Here is a 22,565-nt window from a genome sequence, read left to right as displayed (position 1 = left end):
TGCTGTTTGTACCAAAATATTTAATGAATATGGTGTTAAAACGCACAAAGGAAACATAATACAATTTTACTGGTTTATATTTCCATTCATAAAGTTGACGCACAAACTACCCTAGCACAATGTCCACACACCTAGTTTTAGATGGGCTTACAGCTGTTGCGCTAACTGAACAAGACAGACACAGGAAGTGGTAGGGATGGTCTGGGGAGGGTTGGCCACTTATCTTCCCCAATGTAGATGACTTCATCAAGCATTAGTAAAACCAACAGGGAAAGAGAAAATGGACTTGTGTCCTTATATACAAACCCATGCCACTCCACACAGCAGAGAGGATGAGAATCCCTGTGAGGCTGCTTGTCAGCGTATCACCACATAAATTAAGTCAAAAGATTGTTTTGTTAATTAAAAAAAAAAAGGTGCTAAAACGACCATTTCATAGCTTTGAAGTGAGACTCTGTAGCCCATCTGACCAGTGAGATCCACACCTGCCACTCTAACAGACAGGCCAGGAAGGAAGGATATATAGTGTGTGTACACTCTCATGTTTTTGGACACACAGCTCAGTCTTTCTCTCTTGTGCAAACATTAGAGGTGAAGGGGCTTTTGTTAACCCCACCCCATAGCAGGAAGAACAGGGAGTGCCTCATAACCATAGACGGCAGTGGTACAATTATCAGCTGAGTCTGGGATTTAAACACTGTCAGTGCAGGGTACTGGGAAAGGTATTTATATATATATATATTTTTTATACACACACACATATTGTACACATGACAGATTTAAAGTAAGAGCTGTCCACATCATGATTGATTCTGTCTCAGTCATGTGGCCCATTCCAGCCTTTTGAAGTTGTTTTGGCAGCTAATGCTTATAAAAAATAATAAAACTATGAGGACTATGAGAGTTGCATAGAATTGCTCAGAAATGTGAATAATGTCAAATCAAAACCTGTGCACTATATTGGTTAACAAAATTAGGTGACTTGAGCCATTCCGAGGAGACCCTTTTACTCAAAGTGCTGCTGCTCATCTCTCTGGGGGCCTCTGCCAGAACTGGTGGATTGCAATTACTCTTAACTTCTGAACCCTGGCCCCCAACCCAAAGGATAAAGTGTGTGTGTACATTTTCTTTTTTTTAAATAAAGGATTTAGAAAACAAAACGTAACGCACTGGAGGGTGCCGCAGCTCTGGCTGGGTGAGGCGCTGCTACAGGGCATAGGCCTGGGGCACTCAGTGGCAGGCGCATGTCCGGAGCATCAGCTGGAGTGGCAGCCGCTGCAGGGCCCTGGCCCACCGGCCTACCAACATGCTACACAGCTCTGACCTAAGGACACTCTGGTTCTGGAACATGTCACAGAATCACACATTTGGCCAAAGAAGGCAACCAAAGGTGGTATGTTTTCTGGAGGTGTCTGGGCAGCAGCTGCCCTCAGCATGTCTCTTTCCCTTGAACCCCAGTTGCCGTCTTTATGGAGCTCAGTGTGCGGTTAAACCAGGTCTTCTTGGCTGCCTGCACCTCACTGAGGGCGAGGCCCAAGTGGTGTTCCAAGTCCTGTGGAAATAATGGAGAGAGTGAGCTTTGGCAGAGCTGAACCAAGAGTTCTGTCCACTTATTCTTCTGAGGAAAGGTTTGCAGTGCTAGTCTGTTATGAGAGCCAATGCATCTAGTTAAATCTTCTGGAAATCCAAATCACTAAGTATGGCGTCCCAGATGCTTTCTAGCCAGGACGCACGAGCTAGCTCTCCACTACCAGCCGTGGCAGTGGCTTCTATCCCTTTCCTGAGATTCCTTACTAGGCAGGCCTCTTCTCCCTTACCTTGTGATCTGAGCTGCTCCCTCAGGCCAGAATGCTTCTCTCTCTTGTCCTGCAGCTGCTCTGTCCATTCTCTGCTATCTTGGTGATGTCTCTGATTGTCCTAGGCAGCCCCACTAACCCTCTCCCAGAACCCAGGGCAGAACCTGACAAAAGTGGATATGTCCAGTAATGGCCTGTTGCGTGGGAGAGCAGGTCTGAAGTTCTAGACCTGAACCAGGTTCCCGCCACTCATGCTGCCCAGTGAAAAGACGGCTGGACGCTCATAGAAATTAGGAAATAGCCCAAGATCACAAACTAGTTAAGTGACGGTGTTAGGACAAAAGGGTTGCATTTGTTAAGTCCCTATCCGGGGGTATGGCCCTTCCTACAAATGTTTTACTCAGTCCAGCCTGACAAAGATTATTTCTCATTTCTATATGGACACCGAGGGCATGACGTGTGTGTGCGTGCGTGTGTGTGTGTGTGTGTGTGTGTGTGTGTGTGTGGGTGGGTTACTACTAACCCAGACTAAGTGGGGAGCTCATTTCTATGTGGACACTGAGAGCATGACGTGTGTGGGGGTGTTACTAATCCAGACTGAGGGGGGCTACTTGCTCTATATGTGTCCCACTAAAAAGCACACCTTTAATCCCAGCACTCGGGAGGCAGAGGCAGGGGGATCTCTGTGAGTTCGAGGCTGGGCTGGACTGACAGCCTCCAAAACAATACATAGAAACCCTGTCTCGTAAAAACCAAAAAAAAAAAAAAAAAAAAAAAAGATTGAAGCTTTATTTGCAGGTCTTCATTGACAAAGTGCAGACCTGTATGTCAGGCTAAATGGTTAAATACGCTCTGGTAGGTATATAAAGATTGTGTTCTCTTCAGCAGAACTATGGTCATAATTTAAGTGGGGGTGGGGGACATGACATCCCAAACTACACAAGTCCCTTCTGGGGTATCTAGTGCGCACTGGGATCCTGGGCTGCCACGGAGTGTGAGTGTGTGTGAGCGAGTGTGCGCGTGTGTGTGAGAGCGTGTGAATGAGACTGTTTGTGAGTGTGTGAATGAGTGTGAGTGTGTGAGCGAGTGTGCCCTCACACTGCGGTTACCTGAATTTTGCACTCGGCTTCTACCAACTGCAGTTTGGTCTGGGCCAGTTCCAGCTCCATCTCGCGCAGCTGACTCTTGAGTGTCTCTCTTTCCTCATCCGTGTCGTCATCCGCAGCCCCCTTGGCTGCACTGGTGCCTTTCACTCGCCCTTCCTTGTTGAAGAAGTCTCGGCAGCGATCACAGTCATCTACCTTTTGCTGAAGTGAACACCAGAAGTGAAGATACCCAAAAGACCCTGTCATATACTGCAAGTGCCTCAGTGTCTCCTGTGGGGACTAGAAAAGCCTGCTTACCCACTGTGCCACTGGCCTGATCTTTGACAAAGAAGCTAAAATTATACAATGGAAAAAATAATGCATCTTCAACAAGTGGTGCTGGCATAACTGGATATTGGCATGTAGAAGACTGCAGAGAGATCCATGTCTATCGCCATGCACAAAACTTAAGTCCAAATGGATCAAACACCTCAACATATATCCAGCAACACTGAGTCTCTTAGAAGAGAAAGTGGGAGGTACCCTTGAACAATTTTGAACAGAAGACCACTTCCTGAACATAACACCAGTAGCACGGACACTGAGATCAACAATTAATAAATGGAACTTTCTGAAACTGAGAAGTTTCTGTAAGGCGAAGGACACAGTCGGCAAGACAAAAAGGCAACCCACAGAATGGGAAAAAAGATCTTCAACAAACCCACATCTGACAGAGGGCTGATTTCAAGAATATACAAAGAACTCAAGAAGCAAGTCACCAAAACACCAATAATCCAATTATAAAGTGGGGTACAGAACTAAACAGAGTTTTCAACATAGGAATCTAAAATGGCTGAGAGGCACTTGAGAAACTGCTCAACTTCCCTAGCCATCTTGGAAATTCAAACCAAAACCACTCTGAGATACCATCTCACACCTGTCAGAATGGCTAAAATCAAAAACTCCAATGACAGTTTATGTTGGAGAGGATGTGGAGAAAGGGGAACACTCCTCCACTGCTGGTGGGAATGTCGACTCATACAGCTACTTTGGAAATCAGTATGGACAATCCTCCAGAAAATGGGACTCAGTCTATTACAAGACCCAGCAATTCCACTCTTAGGCATATACCCAAAAGATATATATTCATGCAACAAGGATGTCTGTTCCACTATGTTCATAGCAGCATTATTTGTAATAGCCAGAACCTGGAAGCAACCTAGATGTCCCTCAACCGAAGAGTGGATAGAGAAAATGTGGTACATTTACACAATGGAGTACTATTCGGTGGAAAAAACAATGGAATCTTGAAATTTGCAGGCAAATGGATGGCACTACAAGAAATCATCCTGAGTGAGGTAACTCAGTCACAAAAAGAGAAACATGGTATGTACTCACTAATATATGGATATTAGATATAGAGAAAAGGATTACCAGCCTACAATCCACACCGCTGGAGAAGCTAGGAAGCAAGGAGGACCCTGAGAGAGACATATATGGTCACCCAGAGAAGGGGAAGGGACAAGATCTCCTGAGGAAATTGGGAGCACAGCTGGAGGGAGAGAAAGTGAGGGGGGGAGGAGCAGACACCCACAGCTAAGCACTGAGCCCAACTCCTGGAATGCAGTTGCAGAGAGGGAAGAGTGATGAGCAAAGACCATGCTGGGGAAACCCACAGAAACAGCTGACATGAACAAGTGGGAGCTCATGGACCCTAGTCTGACAGTTGGGGAACCAGCATAGGACCAAACCAGACCCCCAAAAACATGGGTATCAACTAGGAGGCCTGGGCAGTCTATGGGGCCTTTGACAGTGGATCAGTATTTATCCCTAATATACGAATGGGCTTTGGGAGCCCATTCCACATAGAGGGATACTCTCTCAGCCTAGACACGTGGGGGAGGACCTAGGCCCTGCCCCAAATGATGCTATAGACTTTGATGATCCCCCATGAAGGCCTCACCCTCCCTGGAGAGTGGCTGGGGTATGTGAGGATGGGAGGGAGAGGGAACTGGGACTGATATGCAAAATAACAGTTTCTAAATTAAATTAAAATTTTAATAGAAAAAAAAAAGAAAAGCCTGCTTATCTTGGGAAACTGTCAGCAACCTGTTTCAAAGACTACTGGTTGGTGTTCCATGCCAAAAGCAGTAAGAATACCCTTTTAACCCATTGTACATTGTGAAGAGTTCTGGGGTAAGAACAAAGGCCTTCACCAACTGGGCACACAGAGATGCTATCCAGCTGGGAACAGTGGGGTATGGTGGTCTGTGCTTGTTCAGAGAAGCCTGATAATATGAAGAATGGGTAGATATAAAGAAGTTGGGCACAAAGCTGGATACAGATGCTGGAGAGATGGCTCAGAAGTTAAGAGCATGTAATGCTCTTCCAGGAGACCCGAGTTTGATCCCAGAGCTACAACAGATGGCTCACAACTTCTTGCAGTTCTGGCTCTAGGGGTATAATGCCTCTGGACTCACAGGCACCATGCTCAAATGCAGTTACCTACCACCAGAAACATAGCTTACTGATAACAATTTTAAAAATTCATTAAAGTTATTTTAAAGATTATTAAAAATAAAAACAAAAAGTGGTATGTAAAATAGTCACAAACATCTTACATTTCCCCAAATGGGATGCCACTGAGGTAAAATTCTATTATACCACTAAAAAAAAAAAGCATGTCCCAAATTTAGAGATGTAAATGTTTAAAGATAGCCTAACTTGGGATAAATGCAATTTTATATTTTTAAAACTAAGACTAGGAAAGGCTGGAAGAATGTGCAACACAGTGTTAACTGTGGTGTGAGGGAGCTGAGCTCACTCAGAGCCTGCAGAATAATGCTGGAAATGCTCATGGTAGGTGCCCAAGTGTGGGATCTAAAGCCATGACACATTTGGTCCCTTCTCAATCCTCCCAGAGGAAACTGACATGGGAGCTGTTTAGCACCGAGCCAAGCCTATAACAGGCAGTTTGTCTGGACGGCTCAACCCAGTCTAATTGGACTTATGTGTCAAGGACAGGCCACAACAGGAACTAGAGGATATAAATCTCTTTCTTTTGCCAAGAAGTCTTACCCGAATCTTCTCAATTTCCACTTTATTGGCTGTCTGCTGCTTCTCCAATCTTTCACTCAATTGAGAACAAATCTAAAGAAACATAAAACCACAGATTTTGGTTCAATGTCACCTATATAAGTTGGACTTTGGACTATTCTAGAGCAGCTGTGCTATGCTGTGAGTACACAGGTGAGTTTGAAGCAGATGGGAACTGTCCTGCACAGCTCTCTATAGCCACTGCGAGGTCCCAGGTATAGAAGGGAACAAGTTCAGTATGGTTCTGTGTGTGAAACTGTACCAGCCTTCGAGAGGTGTCTGCCAACGTTCAGACACCCTCCACCACCTGATACTCTCATGTGCCTTCTATATACTAGCACTCTGCCAGGCATGTCTAGTGGGAGAACCCAACCATCTCCCCAGGTTTGGGGGGGGGGGGGTAGGGGATTAGCTTGCTTAGTTTACAAGTGAAGCCAGTGTGCTTTCGCACTGAAGCCAGAGAGCCCAGCCCAGGTCCTTCAGGACAAAGGAACTCACCTGCTTATAGTCACCAATGATAGAGCTGTTTTTTTTAATCTCTGATTCTGCCTTGTCAAGTTCCCGGCGGCACATTTCCTTTAACTGAGCACATTAAAGAAAAGTGGATGTTTTAAGTGAAAAAGTACGCTTGGTTATTAACTATGGAGTGCTGAGCCTTCCAAAAGGTGCCTCACCTAATTCTGGCTGGGCTTAGTTCCCCCATCCACCTCTTCCTCTCAATGCAACACTAAACCTCTGTACTTAAAGACAATGGAAGGAGAAAAGTAACACTTCAAAAACTGCTGGTGCTCAGTTCCAACGGGGCTTTGGCTGATGTTGGTCCAGTCCGAGCAGGCCACACAGACAGAAAAGTCCAGGAAGAGGACAGTATTACACAGGCTGAGCTTGGTCAGGCTCACCCTGGCCAGTCCTCAGACAGTAGTTGTGAAGGTCCTGCAGGAGCACAGAGGGAGGGGTTGGGAGCCTGTTTTGGGTCCCATGGCACCCCTCAGCTCTCACAGTGTATTGTATGACAGTGGCATCAGAGGACAAGGGCTGGAGGACTACACATTGTGAGATGCACACTCCCCTGCAGATGCTAGCATCCTTCCATTGCTCTCCATGCTGACACACACAGGCCTCTCCTACCCCAATGATATACTAACGCCTGCTTTACTTTTTAAGAACAATTGCAGTTTACAGAGGAAATAAAAAAGGTCTTTGAAAATTAGCCAAAGCTACCGTCTAGGTTCTCCAGTGCCGAGGGCTCCAGCTGAACCCACCAGTGCTGGGTCCCCACCCCCGCACCTGTGCAGACTCCTCTTCTAGCCGCCTCTTCTCGTCCTCCGCGTCGATCAGCTTCTGTTTGGTCATCAGCAGCTCCTTGTTCAGCGCATCCGCCTTCTCCTCTGCCTGAAACAGTGAGGGGTTGCCATCACCACGCACTCTAAGAGCTCAGAACTTGAACGGGCATGATCCCATTTTAAGAAAGTAGCAAAGTCAATCCACACAGAAATGCCATACCCAAGGCCACACCTAGACTAATCAAAGTGTGTGATAGTGTAGGGCAGTGGTCAGGGGCTAAGTTTTTTACTTGTCTCAAATCTCCTTGTTGAGTGACTCTAGACACTTGAATAAAGTTACTGAGAACTGTTCTAAGCTCCAGGCTCTTGAACACCAGTACAGTAGCTGTGAATTTTAATAGTTTTCTCCTCCAAATGGTTTGTTTCTTCTGTGCATCCAAATAGTCCTGCATGTGTTCTTGCTAAAGTCATTCAATAGAGAAGGCTGATTTCTTCAGGTGCTTTGTGAACTTTGAATGGCCATACTCTAGTCTTTTTTTTCTAGCCCACACGAATCTATGGTGAATAGCAATGATAATCCCAGAGGAAAATCCTGTGGATCCTGACTCTGATCCCTTCACAGATAACTGATCAGGATAAGCTGTATCATGCTGTACAGCTTTAGTTGCAGACTGTGCTGGCACAGACAGAGGTGAGCGCTGTCCTTACCGGGGACGGACAGCTCACTACCTCCTCCTCCACTGCAAACCCAGGAGGCAGTTACAAGCAGACACCAGACACAAGGACACAGGAGAACACAGCTGGCTGACAGCACCTGAGCACAGTTGGGATGATCTCTCCTGCACCCATTATCACTGCCAGGGAGGAGACGGCTCCAAGAAGTTGACTCTACACGTGGGTGAGCCTGGGGAAGAGCTTTGCTTTCACAGGGACAAGGTGAGGGGTTCTCCCAAGCCAGGCAGCAGAGTTGGACTCTCCATAGCACCTGCTGCACCACTCCAGCTGACTCCCGGCACTGTGTCGATGGGAAGGTGTGCGGAGGCTGCTGGGCTGCCCCAGTCACAGTTCTATGATGGGACCCCACTTGCTAGTGTTACTCTACATAAGCAGGTGAGATGAGAACATTTGGGATAATACATATAAATCCAGGCTTCTACTTCTAGTCATGAAGGGTCAATAGGAACCATTTTCACCCTTCCACTGCAATCAGAAAACCGGACATCTGGTAAACACCTGGTCCCTGAGAGGAAAGAAGAAACCGTGTGCATTCTCCTATCATTGGACTTCTATTAGAGATCAAAGAATGAGTGTCTGAAAGGTAAGGGTCCTGGGTGGTTGAGGTGGCAGAAGCTGTGGGGTAGAGAGGGAGGGGTCACAACAGTCTCTAGGGTGAGAAAGACCAAGCAAATACCTAATTAAACAACAGACTCAGCAAAAGAGACAAAAGCAAACACAACAGAAAACTAATTTCTGTCTGGATATACCAAAGACAAAAAGTACGTTAGGAGGAGAGGACAGAGAAGGTACCTGCCATGCAGCACACACAGACTTCAGAGCAATGAGGACTGCTGGGGCCATCCCACAAGGAAGGGAGCACAATGGGATTACCTGTGGATGCTCCTACTACACAAAACCAAACTCTGTAAGTTGGAAGTAGAATAGGTAAACAGTGCTACCCAGAGTTTCCATACTTTTAAATGATACTTTTTAAACATGTTTGCAGCAAATTTTTAAAAATCTTCTTTAAGATAGTGGAAAATAGGGGGCTGGAGAGATGGCTCAGTGGTTAAGAGCACTGACTGCTCTTTCAGAGGACCTGGGTTCAGTTCCCAGCACTCACATGGCAGCTTACAACTGTCTGTAATTCCAGTTCCAGAGGACCTGACACCTATGGCAAAGCACCAATGTATATATAATAAAAATTAATAATTAAAAAAGATAGTGGAAAATATACAGTCTCCACAAAATAATAAGAAATTAGCTCAAAACAGACAAACAGAACAACAACAAAAAATACTACATACATAAAAGAAAAAAAGCTGGCCTTTGGGAAGACCAACCTTACTGATAAACATCTAATTAGGTGACAGCAGTGCGGGGGAGGGGGCACACCCATCGTGGATGCAAAAGGAACACTGCTATAGATGTACAAACAGCAGTGGCTTCAGATGCACACAGCTGGTCAGCAAGGACAAGCTGTTTAGAGACAGACACAAAAACGAAGACCAGCTAAGCGGTGCACACCTATAATCCTAGCATTTTGGGGAACAGAAGCCTGGGAACTATCCAAACCATCCAGGCTAGTCAACTCACTTTCCTGGATAGTAAGTTGTAAGGCTCACAAGTGAGTTTACTAGATCACAAGTTCAAGGCCCACCTGTCTCAAAACAAGAAGAGCTCAGTTGCAGCTCACAGCAGAGTGCTTGCCTGGCATGTGTGAAGCCCCAGGTTCAATTCCTAGTATCATAAAACAAGAATGAAACTCAACTAGGACATATCATAGGAATGTAAAGTTATAAATTAGCAAAACTAAGAAAATATGTCTTAGCCATTATAACTGATATAAGAAAAGCAAGTAGCAAAATTCAACAGTCATGACAAAACCCAGCAGAGAACAGAGCAAAGATTTCTCTACTCCTCAAAGTGGCCCCCAAAATTAATAGCAAACTGATGCCAGGCAGTAGAAAAGGCAGAACTTGAAGTCAACCAGTCTTCATTCAGAGATACAACAGTGTGTGTATGTGGAAAACTCAAAAAGAAAAATAAAAACATCACCCCCCCCCAAAAAAAACCCTGACTAGCAAGGCCATAAGCTACAAGGTATGGCACAAAATTACCTCTATTTCTCCAGAGACCAGCAATCAACAACTGGAAAGTGCAATTAAGTAAACACTACCAGCTGAGCAGGGCGGCACACACCTTTAACCCCAGCACTCAGGAGGCAGAGGCAGGCGGCTCTCTGAGTTAAGAGGCCAGGCTGGTCCACAGAGCGAGTTCTATGACAGTCAGTATTACACAGAGAAGACAAACCCTGTCTTGAAAAACCATACCAAACCAAATCAGCAACAACAACAACAAAACCCATCACCATTTATAACCCTGAAACAGGGAACAGGGGCAAGTCTTGTGAAGAGAAAACCTCAAAGTAGTACTGAGAGGACCCGAAGGCATGTTAACATGCCATGGGCTGGGCTCAACTGCTAACTCACATGTCAAGCCTGCCACAAAATGAAAGATCCCATGAAACCTGGTTTAAAATTCCAGAAGGTGTCTATTTCTAGAAGCTGACAAACTGACACTTTTATAGAAATGGAAAGGACTTAAAGCAGCCAAGTTAATTTTAAAAAGAACAAAGCAGGATGACTAATGACTTAATATTACGACTCACTAGAAACCTTCTGTAGTCAAGAGGGTGTGATCCCGGCATAAGCATGCGACAGCCACAGTGTCAATTTGAGCAATGAATGCAGAGTCAGCTGATGCTCCACAAGAGGCTGAGGTGTTGGGGCAAAGTCTAGTAACCTGCTGGACCTAGCACCTGGTGCCCATGATGCTTTTTACTCTAATTTTTTCTCTATTGTCTCAAGGCAGAGAAGCATCCATGCTACAGGGGACTGAGATATTGCCATCAGCCCCATGTCAGGGACCCTTTATAGGTCCTCTCTTCTCAAAAACCCCAATGTCACCCCACTGCACAGAGGACAAAGCTTTTCTGGGGTCACCTGTGGCTAAATGACTAGAAATTTCTCCACAGCTGTAAACAACACAAAGAGACAGATGGTAACAAACACAATAGAGGTACGAGGACAATCAAAAGGAATGAAATTCTTTTTAAAAACTGAGCCACTTAAGTCAGTGGACTATGAGACACCCCACTTGTGGGTGTTGGCATGTGCTCCTGAGTCCTGTTGGGCAGGGCTCCCGTTTTCCACCTGTCAGTCTGCTCAGAGTGGAAGCAATGGATTTAGGCCATCTGGGTTGCACCATGGTGACTGTGTTCTGTGACTATCTGGGCAACCTGTGCAAGATGGCCAACCTGCTTTGCTTCCATTTTGTGAACAGTGAAAGGGGCATGGTCCTGTATACTGAGCTGTTTTGAAGGTTCACAAAGATTGTGTACAGAGTGCTAGAGAAATGCTAACTCTCACAGATGGGGCTCACTAGTTTTCTTTAGCTTGTGCTTGTGTAGTTAGGACAACAGATAACAGCTCCTGGGCTGTTTCTGTGTCTATTACAGAGACAGGCTGGTATCATAGGGAAGACTGCAGGCATTCTAGTGAGCCCAGAGCTCTCTAGCTTTCTGGACATCTTCACCCTGCTGCACCTCATAATTGTCTAAAACAAAACAAAACAAAACCAATTCCTACCCTGGTGTGAAGGTACACTTGAGAGCAGAGGCAGGTGGATCTCTGAATTCTAGAAGAGCTTGGTCTATATAGAAAATTCTAAGCCTGTTGGAGCTCCATAGTATGATACTGTTTCAAAAGAAAAAAATCTCCTTCCTTCCTTTCTTACTGAGCTCTGTGAGGTGTTGTAAACTGTCTGGTGCCTTAGGAGAGTAGGCTACAGTTTACATTGTTTCTCCTTCAGGTCTCAGGAATGTAGTCTGGTTTCCTGACTACAGTGTCAGGATAAGACATGTGAAAAAAGGTCTACACTGCTTAGAGATAGGCTTAAGAATTCAAGTCCAGTCAAGAGGTGGTGTATGCCTTTAATCCCAGGACTCAGGAGGCAGAGGCTGGTGGATCTCTGTGAGTTCAAGGCCAGCCTGGGCTACAGAGCAAGAGTTAGGACAGCCTCCAAAGCTACATAGAGAAACCCTATCTCAAAAAACAAAAACAAACAAAAAGAATCCAGGTCCAGTCAAGAGGTGGCACATGCCTTTAATACCAGCACCTGGGAGACAGAGGCAGGTGGATCTCTAAGTTTGAGGCCAGCCTGGTCTAGAGCTAGTTCTAGGACAGTCAAGACTACCCAGAGAAACTGTCCCAGAAAAAGCAAACAAACAAGCCAACCAACCCCCCAAAAATAAAACAAAATGATGTAAGTCTAGAGTCCACCACTGACTATTGGACGGCTACTCTCACTGGTCCTTACAAAGTAGAAAATGCCACAGTTGGAGCTGATGCCCACCTAAGACTGGCCTCTTTTCCTTTATGCCCACAGCCGGGAGGGAAGTGTGGGGTGAACTGTGTGCAGCCCTGCTCCCTCTAGTTTCCAGGCAGGAATGCCTGAGTAGTGACAAGTGTGTGCAGGTTTCTAGAGAGGTAGTACATTATCCCTGACCAGTAGGCCCGTGGCAGAAAGGCAGTGACAGCCCAGATGCTGGGATGTCAAGGGCTTTCTAAAGTGCATACACTCTCTAGGGATGTAATGCACATATAGGTCTAACTATACTGCTAGAATCTTGCCAAACCAAGAAGTCATTTCAGGATACCAGGCGATTAAATCCAGGACTTAGAAAAACTGTAGTTCAGGGGCCATATCCAACCCACCTCCAAGTTTTGTGTATAAATGTTTTATTAGGAAATAGCCATGTTCATTCTTTTATCTGCAAACTGTTTTTGCATAGTGGTGGCACCAACTAGCAGGCCCTCAAACCTTAAACGGTCATATTTGCCACTTTTTTTTTTTTTTTTTTTTTTTTTTTGGTTTTACGAGACAGGGTTTCTCTGCATTCTTTTGGAGGCTATCGGTCCAGCCTGGCCTCGAACTCACAGAGATCCGCCTGCCTCTGCCTCCCGAGTACTGGGATTAAAGGCGTGCGCCACCACCCCCCAGCTTGATTCCAACATGTCCGGCCATATTTGCCAATCTTAAACCCTGAATGAGACCACTTCCTCTAAGGGAACCTTGCAGTACAGAAAGCAGAAAGTCACTCTGTCTGCCCGCACACAGTTGCTCATGAGCAGGTCCACAGCAAGGACAGTGACATGAAGTGTGTCTTGGTATGGACTCCAAGAAGCTCTAACAACTGAATGCTGCTGACCAGCATGAGAATTAGTAAGGACCACCCCCCAAACAAAACCCCTCCACAATGTCTCACTGTTTGGGAGAGCAGGCAGGCTGTGTGAGCACAGAGAAAATGTACAGAGTGCAGGGCAGCAGCACAGTGGGCCCCTGACAAGTGAGCTGGTTCCTAAGGGGAGGGCCGAAGGGAAGGGCAGTCAACATTAAGCGTGGAGGGAAGAATCCACGTTGCTGCTGTAAGCTTTCTCCTCACATCTGTGACACTTACATTATCCAGGTCCTTCCGTAATGCAATCTTGCTGGTGACCAGCTCATGAGCCAAGTCATCGTTTTCCTGTTCCAACCTCATATTAGCTTCTTGCAGCCGCCTATTCTCTCGCTGTAGGAGGCAAAGAAGTCAGTTACAGACATAAAAAACAAATCAAATGGAAATGATTTTCTCAAGGAACAAGCTTCAAAACATGTCTCTAAGTCCTGTGAAGGTATACCACCACCCACCCAATCCAAATGTTTCTAAATAAACAGTTTTTCATTTTCTGTCTCCACAAAGATGTACACGACTAACTGAGGTGACCTTGTCAAGCAATTGTCTCTGGCTGACTGTGAGGAAAGAACAAGGAATTTGGGCAGCCACTTTGGAGCAAAACAGCTGTTACTCTGTCATTTGCAAATTCAATCTGCAACCAGTCTTCAAACAGTGGGACTGAATTTTTTAAAAGTTTTGGTAAAGCTAGTTATGAGCACAACCCATGATGTAAGAGGCTGTGGAACTAACCTCAAACCGCTCAATGGGATCTTCCTGTTGGGCCTGCTGCTCCCTCATGGTGTGGTACTCTTTTTCATACTTCTTCAGCTTCTTCTGGCTGATCTGTCAAGGAAGTCACAAGAGATAAACAACCCAACAACAGTGATGCTTAGTGCCATCCACCTTGGCAGACTCAATTACTGTGGACATGGCATTTACTACTTTGGGATGAAATCTTAATAGACAAATATAAGACCAAGACTGTGTCAGGGATATTTAGTTCCCCAAGTTATTACCAACAGTGCTCTATGGAACAAATTTGGGGTCTGTTTGTTCCAAGTAATAATAAGCTACCATTTCCTGTAGCACATACCAGCAATATCACTAAAGGCTTTCTGAGCCTCTCCCTTGCAAGGTACACCATTTCTTCATCTGAGGGATTCAGAGCTTCTGTTTTATAACTAAAGTTGTCAAGAAGGGATTGTAAAATCTGGGCCTGAAGGCCTGGCCACTGAGTCCCATTCAAAACCCAAGCCCACCCTCTAGAAAACTCCCCGTCCTCCTTCCCACTATACTAGCTCCCTCTGGGCTGCTCCTGAAAGCACATTCCTCTCTGTTGTTCTACTCTGTCCTTCTCAATGTAGTCACAGATCCCAACCCTCGCCCCCACTGCTCTAGGCAAATGATGTCCCACCATGCTTCCTTCCCACTCTCCCAGAGTCCTCCTTCCTCCCTAGATCTCATGCTCCGCCCTGACTGAGCACTTCTTCCCCGTGGGGAATCTGTGCTATACCTACCAGGAGTTCTCTGTACATTGGCAGGCACTTCTCTTGCTTCAATTCTAAGAGTGAACCTCAAAGTTCAGCTCTCCTTTGTTCAATTCCTTCTAAAAAGCTAACTCATTCTCTGTGCGGTTTTTTTTTTCCTTTTTAAAATTTTTCTGTATGACAGCTCTGGCTAGCCTTGAACCCAGAGATTTGCCTGTCTCTGCCTCCCTATTGCTGGCATTAAAAGTGTGCACCACCAAGCCCAGCCATTCTCTGTGTTTTAAAAACTATGTATTAGTTCCTGAAGCAACCGTGATGTCTAGTTTTTAAAAATGAGTTATAACCGATGGCATGACAGAGCAGGTATGCTCAGTTGAGAAAATGACTGAGCCCAGTGCTCCTTTGCTCTCACAGCGCCACTCCCCAGCATCAGGTCGCTCCTCTCCAATCTGCTCACGACCACAGGTCCAGGGAAGCACAGATACAGCAGCGCAGGCACACGTGCTGAGCTGGAGCATGTCTGCAGCGTGCCTGTGGCAGTGGCTGTTTCTTTGTGGTCATGCTTCGGTTCAGTTTGATCACCCTGGAGGATTCTCTCACTGGCTCTGACTTCTATGTGAGCTGTGGGCAGGTCTGCCTCAACTGAAGCTACACTTCTCAAACCTGGCATTGCTATCCAAAAGCCAGGGGCCAGGGTGCAACCTTTTGTTCTGGCTACAGTCTCCACAAAGATGCCCATTAAACGCTTCCAGGAGACCATGAGATGGAGAGGGTTATTGCTACCACATATCTCTGTGTACCCACTTTGGGGGATAAACTTTTACTGTGCTCCTAAGCGATTCACTAAAACAAACAAATGAAAACCACACTGTCTCCCCAGCAGCAGATGTTAAGATCTCACTGGTCTAGTCATCATTGATTCCGTAGTAGTATTTTCCCTTACAGGCAGCCTGAAGCCCTGCACATTCATTTCATGTCTGAAATACCAAATTCTGAGGATGCAATGGTTCAGAGGCTGCACCTGGCCTTGCGCAGGGCTCTGTTATAAAGGAGGAGATGGTCAGGCTTCATCTGAGAGACTAGCCGAGCCACCTCACAAATGACTCTTGATCTAAACTAGTCTTACACCTCACACTCCATTCTTTTGGCCAGGAACTGGGGGGTCCTCCTGTCTCCAGCCTTCCAAGTCCCGAGTGTCTGTCTAGATAGATGTCCAACCCTTTCACATTTCGTGAACCAAAATTAAAAGGCATAGAAACTTTTCCCCAATTTCTTTACTCTTAAAAATTATGCACAGCACATGAGTATGAAAATGTCATGGTGCTCCTAGGAAATTCATGAGGAGGATTCTGTGTAGTAGTGGGAACGGTTTTTGTCTACTGACTCACAAACACACTGACAGGACTGGTGGACTGGCTGGTGAGCCTTGATAACATGCTAAACTTAATATTAAGACCATGGGTTCTAACTTTTCAAGAGATGAAACCCTGAAGTCCTGCAGTTAGCTCATCTGAGAGGGGAAGAGAAGGAAGACCTAAAGGCCACAAGAAACCAAAAGGACAGGCACAGGAGAAATGAGAGAGAGAAAATTAAGGCTCACAGACCCCACCCAACATGGTGCTTTTTAAGCAACACACCCATCTTGTGGACATTTCAGATACTGCACATCAAACAATCGTCAGTGCACTCTTCTAGAAAGAACAAGAAGCATGGCTGCGAGAGTACAGGGAGTGCAGGGCTAGAGGCTGGAGCTTTACCTGGCCTCCTGTCACGGAGTTCCATGCTGCCGGGTAGTCCACTGACTTCCACTAACCTCGGATCCGTGCCTGCTGTGCCCTCCCTCCCTACACTAAACCATAAAGAGTAAGGCTCTTATAAGAAATAGTTACACATATGTCAGAAATCACAGCATTGGTATAGTACTGAAACACTATTACAACACAAGTATTTGTTTCTAGTCACGAGACAAAGTATTCCCGATTCTCACACTAATCATGAAGTATAACTCAGTAAACAAACCATAATTTCAAAACATTAAAAAAGAACAGAATAGGATATTAATACAGGGTAGAGCAAACTTTTAAAATTCTACATCAAAAAGTTTAAAAGTCTGCAAGTTAGTATCCACACCTTAGCAGTCACTTAGCACAAAATCCCCTTCTACGTCTATAGTAGATTTCAACCCCACAGCTCATCATGTCTATTTCTGTGTCGCCTCAAGCCTGCTCCCACAGGTAGAGCACAGGACACAGGGCTCATGATGCACTGTCAGTGATTAAACCCATACCATGCAGTTCCACTAAGGCAATAACTTGACTCAAACACTCCTTCTGTTTCCTCATTACGTCTTGGTGTGGAGTACCAAGTAATTATTCCTGTGCATAGTTTACTCCATCCTTTAGCAGGAAAGGGGTATGTCTTATAGCCTGGTGAAGCTGTAAGCATCCCTTGCAGAATGAATTTCAAGAAAAACTAGCCTCATCTAGAGTAAGTACAAATAGGGGAACCATCCAAAATAAACAGGCAAATTTCTCCAGGACTGGAAGGAATTTCATACCCCAAATGAAATATACGTGGTATACAAACATTATGAAGGCAGGCTGATAGTCTGATCTCACTAAAAAGGATAGGCAAGGAAATAGACATTAGCCACCTCTTATCTGAACTATGGAAGAAAATATATATTTACTAACATATTTTCAACAAATGGCACTTATAACTGGGACTTCTTTTTAAGACTTGTCCAAATGTTTGTAAAAGAGTAAGTGGAAACTCAACAGAATTTCCAGCCAGCCAAGCAGTACTTACATATCAAAAACTACACTTAGTGTTAAGGACACTCCTCTGTTGTTAACTCTATTTCAATGAGGTCATATAAAAGTTGTGGGTATAAAGGGATAAGCTGTTAGATACTGTGATTAGAGAAGCTATCTCTGGTATCTGAGGGGAAGGGCAGTGGTGGAGTCGTGCACACAGCTAGCACAAGAGTTATAAGCAGAAAAATTAGCTGCTGGAAGAGCAGAGGGGTGAACATGCTCAAAGAACAAAGAAGCCAGGGGCATCTGAAGCAGAGAGGCCATCAAGACCTTGTTGATGACTGTGGCAAAGCAGGACTCCTTAGTCCTGTGGTAAGATTAAGATGCCTTTAAGAACTTAAGCAAAGGACACAGGTGATGGGGAAAGGCAGGCAGAGGGTCACTGTAGAAAGGAAGTGGTGGTGCGGTGGCCAGAGGCAGGATATTAATGATAGGCTGTGTAGTGTGAAGATATGCTCTGTGAACAGGAAGAATCAAACATGACAGCAGTGTGCTTGTCTTGGCTGCCAGGATCATCAGGAAAGGACAGGGTAAATGAAGAAATGTGAGCACAGGAGAGGCCTTCTGACATGCTGAACCACGAACACAAGTGATCTGCTTAGAGCTTGCTTGTTTGGCTCTGTGCCGTGTACAAACCCGTCCCCATGTGACTATACAGTGTCCTTTATCTGTTTGAGGAAATAAACATGAGTGAATTCCATCAGTAGCCATCATTTCATGGACCTTTAGTAATTTATAGGCACTATATTAATCAATGTACATACTATCATGGTTAACACATCCATAAAAGCACTTAGCCAGGGCATCTGGAAAGCTGTAAACAATCTTGGATAGCAATACTTTTTCTCAGGCTAATTCTAAACCCTAGTTGCCTCTTCAATGTCCACAGGCACACACCCTCATGGTTATATGTAAGCACTAAGACCCTGGTACCCAGCTGCTGCCCCACAATGCTTTGCTCACACACATTAACTCTTGAGTTACTTTCTTACAGGAATCTATATTTATGTTTCTCTCATTCATGTATTTGGACATTTTCTTGACTCTATTTTACCTTACTTCTCTATGCATTAACAGAGGGTTGACTTTGTTAAGTTGGTCTGACACACAAACCAGACTAGTGCTATTTTACAGACCAGGAAGTGAAACCTTGAAGGGAGTAAACAGCTCTGTATTCAGATCTGAGTCCAGCCAATGGTGACATCAAAGTCTGCACTGTATCACATGTGAGCCTAGATACAATCTTTATTTCACCTTTATTTTCCCCGTCTCTACCTGAAATTCCCAACTAAAGCATTTTCGATTACAGTATTTTCATTTTAAAAACTCAAATTATTCAAAACATGAGTACATTGCAATCGTTTATATTTTAACCATAAAACCCATAAAAGTTGTAAAACCATGTGAAGTTATAAGATTATGAGGCTTCTCCACATATTTTTTTACTTCTTTTTAGAGATTTTCTGATCACAACAATAAATGTTAAAGGGTGAAGTCAGCATAGTGAGACTCAAGAAAGAAAAATTCTGTTCTTAACCAGCTCAGTGTTGACAGAGCTTCTATCGTATCTGTCTGTAAAATGGACAGTAACACTCTTCCTACATTTTTTTTATTTTTTTATTTATTTATTTTTCAGTTTAAATTTAGATAAGAAACAAGGTTGCTTCACAAGTCAGTTCCAGGTCCCTCTCCCTTTCCTTCCCCTCCTCCCGTGCCCTCCCCCAACCCCTCCATTATTCCCTCATTCCCCCAGGGAGGGTGAGGCCCTCCATGGGGGTGTCCATAGTCTGTCATTTCATATAGGGCAGGGCCTAGATCCTTCCCCAAGAGTTCAGGGTGAGAGTGCACCTCACATTGTTCGATGGGAGTCCAAAGTCCGTGTACTCGGGATGGGTACTGACCTGCTGCCCAAGGCTCAATAGATTACCTAGGCCTCCTCACTGACACATTCAGGGGGTCTTGATCAGTCCCATGCACTCTTCCTACATTTAAAATCAAAGATGTGGGATGCAGTCATCCCTCAGGATTCACAAGAGCTGGGTCCAAATCAGTACATGCTCAGTCCTGTCTACCAAGCAGTGAAGTATTTGTATAGCACTTGCATGCATCCTAACATATATACGAAATGATTTCTAGATTAGCAATAATACCTAAACACAATATAAATGCTGCATACTAATTGCTGTGCTATTTAGGGGATAGTGAAAATGCACCTGTTTTTGTATATATGTATTTTCCCCCCAAATACCTTCAGTCCACAATTGGTTGAACTCATAGACAGGAAACCCACAGATGGAAAAGCTATGTGTTTATGAAGGTGTTTTGAAAACAGAAAGGTACAAGCTAGACAACACAAAAGCAGATGTCCTTATTATGGGCTGTGAGTCCTTAATTTGAAAATGGGAAATCCTGTATGTTCTCAAAATTGGCAGTTTTGTTTTTATTTCATTTGGTTTTGTGAGCTAGTCTTGCTGTGCAGATCAGGTTTTCTTGGAGCTCACTATGTAGATCAGGCAGGCCTCAAACTAAAGAGTCTCCTGCCTCAGCCTCACAAAGTGTTCACACCACAGGTGTATATTACCATGCTCAATAAATCTGAAAAAATGTTTATTACTGACATGACATTACATCTGACTACATATGACATCACAGCCAAAACACAAGTACACTTAAATAACAACAATGAATTGTAACTATCTTCAGGCTACATGTATGAACTACCTATAAAATACACATGAATTTGGGAAGTACACTTGAGTTCTAACCCCAGGATAGTTCAGGTAAAATAAAAATAGCAACAGTGCCATTCCTACCAAAACAAAACACAACAGAAAGCACCTAATCATTTTCCAAACACTCCAATGCAAACATTTAAGATAAAGGACACTCAATGTGAACTATGAGTTATATATTACAAACAATAACAATTTCATCAGAAAATCTGAGCCTTCAATTGAAAAACAAAGAATGAGTACACAAATGGTATTTTTACCTTCGTGTTGCAAGCTAGTTCCATGAGCCTCTTTGCGTTTTCTTCTGAGCGGTACCTCTTAGGGAGCTGTACTCTGAAGAATTTCAAGGCACCCTCAAAGTCTGTCAACAGCAAGTCATCCTTGGAAGTCTTGAAGAAAGAAAAGACAACCACATGTAGGAAAAAAAAATGTCTGTTATGAAGATAGGCAAGACCCATTGTACAATCCCAGTAACCTTTAAAGTATTTCTTTGTTTTTGTAGAGTAACTTATACACATGCCATCAATGAAAGTGGCAGAGCACAATGACCAGTTAGTTAGCATGAGATGAAAACTACAGACATAATGAACAGGCTAGGACACCCAGACAGCTCAGCTCACCAAAAGACATGTACCTTTAGTAATCCAAGGGCAACATTAAAAATGACACTTATTCCCTGAAAGAGAAGAGACAAGAAAGTTTTAGTGTCTATAACCACTCTGTTCTGTTAGCTGCAGGGGCCATCATGGAAAGGCACTTAAAGGAAATAAAATCTCCAGTTCTATTCTGACACTCAAAGAAAATGAATGCTTTTCCAAAATAGTCCACGATTCCAAACCAATTATTATAGTCATATAACAGTGAAGTATCAATATGCTTGGAGGTCTCTAATCTGTCTCCTCATCTGACCAATATGGACAATGGGGGAAAAGAACAGGTGAGGGGAGGCATTAACAACTGTCTTTAAACAGTTTCCTAAAAATAATATTTTTCTTTTTTAGGTATTTTCAGATAGGGTTTCTGTTTTGCCCTGGCTATCCTAGAACTCACTCTGTAGCCCAGGCTGGCCTTGAACTCAGAGATCCATCTGCCTTTAAGGCCTCCCAAGTTCTGGGATTAAAGATGTATACCACCACACCTGGTTATATTTTTCAAAGTATAAAAGTAGAACCATGATATATTTTCATATAATATTACAGTGGAAAATGTATTATTACATATAAAAATTATACTACACATGGGAGCAAAAAAGGTGAAAGAATATACACCAAAATTTTATATGTACTTAAACTGTAGAAATACTGAGATTAAAGTATTTTTAATAGTTTTCTAAAGTTTTGTCACAAGCACATTATTTGATAAATAGTTGTTCATTTTCTTTCTTAACATATACACGCCTCTCAAATCTCAACCTATGCCATGGCTAAGGACATTTTTCACACTGCCTTGTTTCTTTTTACTGACAATGCTCTACTTTCAGTAAATTCCTACCCAGTCTCAAGTCATCAAGTCACTGGCTGTTATGATCACATAACTCAGCCCTACCCATGGAAATGCTGGGTGAGACCTCCAGCAAGGCTTCTCTTTAAAAAGGAAAGCAGAGCTAGGAGTGGTGGTACACAGCTGTGTTCTCTGCATCCAGGAGACACTAAACAAACAACCCTCCACCAAAGGAAGGTACCAGCTCCCAATACAAATACACATATGACAGCTATAGCTTAGTTCTAAGGAGGGGACTGAGACAGCAGTGTACTGCCAACCTCTGTCTTCCTCTACACAACAAAGGAACCTCTATTTCATTTACTCAGTGACACAGAGGCAAACAAAATACTATCTGGTCTAATTGTCCAACGTGTCTCTTCTTAGCAGAGACCCCTGTGACAAGGGTGAGCAGATACTGGCCTCAGGAAGAGTCAATTCAGTCCAGATTTGGCAATGAAAGCAAAACAGAGGACACGAGATTTGACAGAGCTTATAGCAGTGACATCTGATACATACCTCACATAAGAGCAGGTCGATGATATGGAAGACCATGTAGAGAGGGAATTTTGCAGTGAACAGGGTAAGAAACCACTGGGAGGCATACATGTGTGCTTCAAGGCTGATATCCAGGAAGTGGTTATACAGGTCAGGAATGTATTCCTGAAATAGTAAACTAATTAGTTCTGGGCACGTATACAGCTATCCTATATTTCTTAGGAGGTTCATAAATCTGCCAGCAGTAGCCCAAAAAGTCATGTACTTGTGCTTTTCTAAATATTTCCCTACAACACTG

The 22,565-nt window shown here is 44.1% G+C and overlaps 1 protein-coding gene across 10 annotated transcripts in view; it reads right to left on the bottom strand.

Annotated features, from left to right (window-relative positions):
• Positions 1-22,565, bottom strand: part of Rabgap1 (RAB GTPase activating protein 1) — a 126,901-nt gene continuing 104,336 nt past the window's right edge. For all 10 annotated transcript variants that reach the window (XM_013122007.3, XM_005082096.4, XM_013122012.3 and 7 more), the window contains 10 exons: positions 22,289-22,432; positions 20,925-20,966; positions 20,551-20,679; positions 14,006-14,098; positions 13,499-13,609; positions 7,265-7,369; positions 6,476-6,559; positions 5,960-6,031; positions 2,906-3,103; positions 1-1,552 (listed from right to left, as the gene is read on the bottom strand). In XM_013122007.3, coding sequence (XP_012977461.1) covers positions 1,430-1,552; positions 2,906-3,103; positions 5,960-6,031; positions 6,476-6,559; positions 7,265-7,369; positions 13,499-13,609; positions 14,006-14,098; positions 20,551-20,679; positions 20,925-20,966; positions 22,289-22,432 — 1,101 coding nt within the window. In that variant the 3' untranslated portion in view covers positions 1-1,429. The remainder of the gene's footprint in view (positions 1,553-2,905; positions 3,104-5,959; positions 6,032-6,475; positions 6,560-7,264; positions 7,370-13,498; positions 13,610-14,005; positions 14,099-20,550; positions 20,680-20,924; positions 20,967-22,288; positions 22,433-22,565) is intronic.

This window comes from Mesocricetus auratus, unplaced genomic scaffold, assembly GCF_017639785.1.
Source record: "Mesocricetus auratus isolate SY011 unplaced genomic scaffold, BCM_Maur_2.0 Super-Scaffold_100047, whole genome shotgun sequence".
NCBI classification, from domain to species: domain Eukaryota; kingdom Metazoa; phylum Chordata; class Mammalia; order Rodentia; family Cricetidae; genus Mesocricetus; species Mesocricetus auratus.
This window is presented reverse-complemented; position numbering and strand designations above follow the sequence as displayed.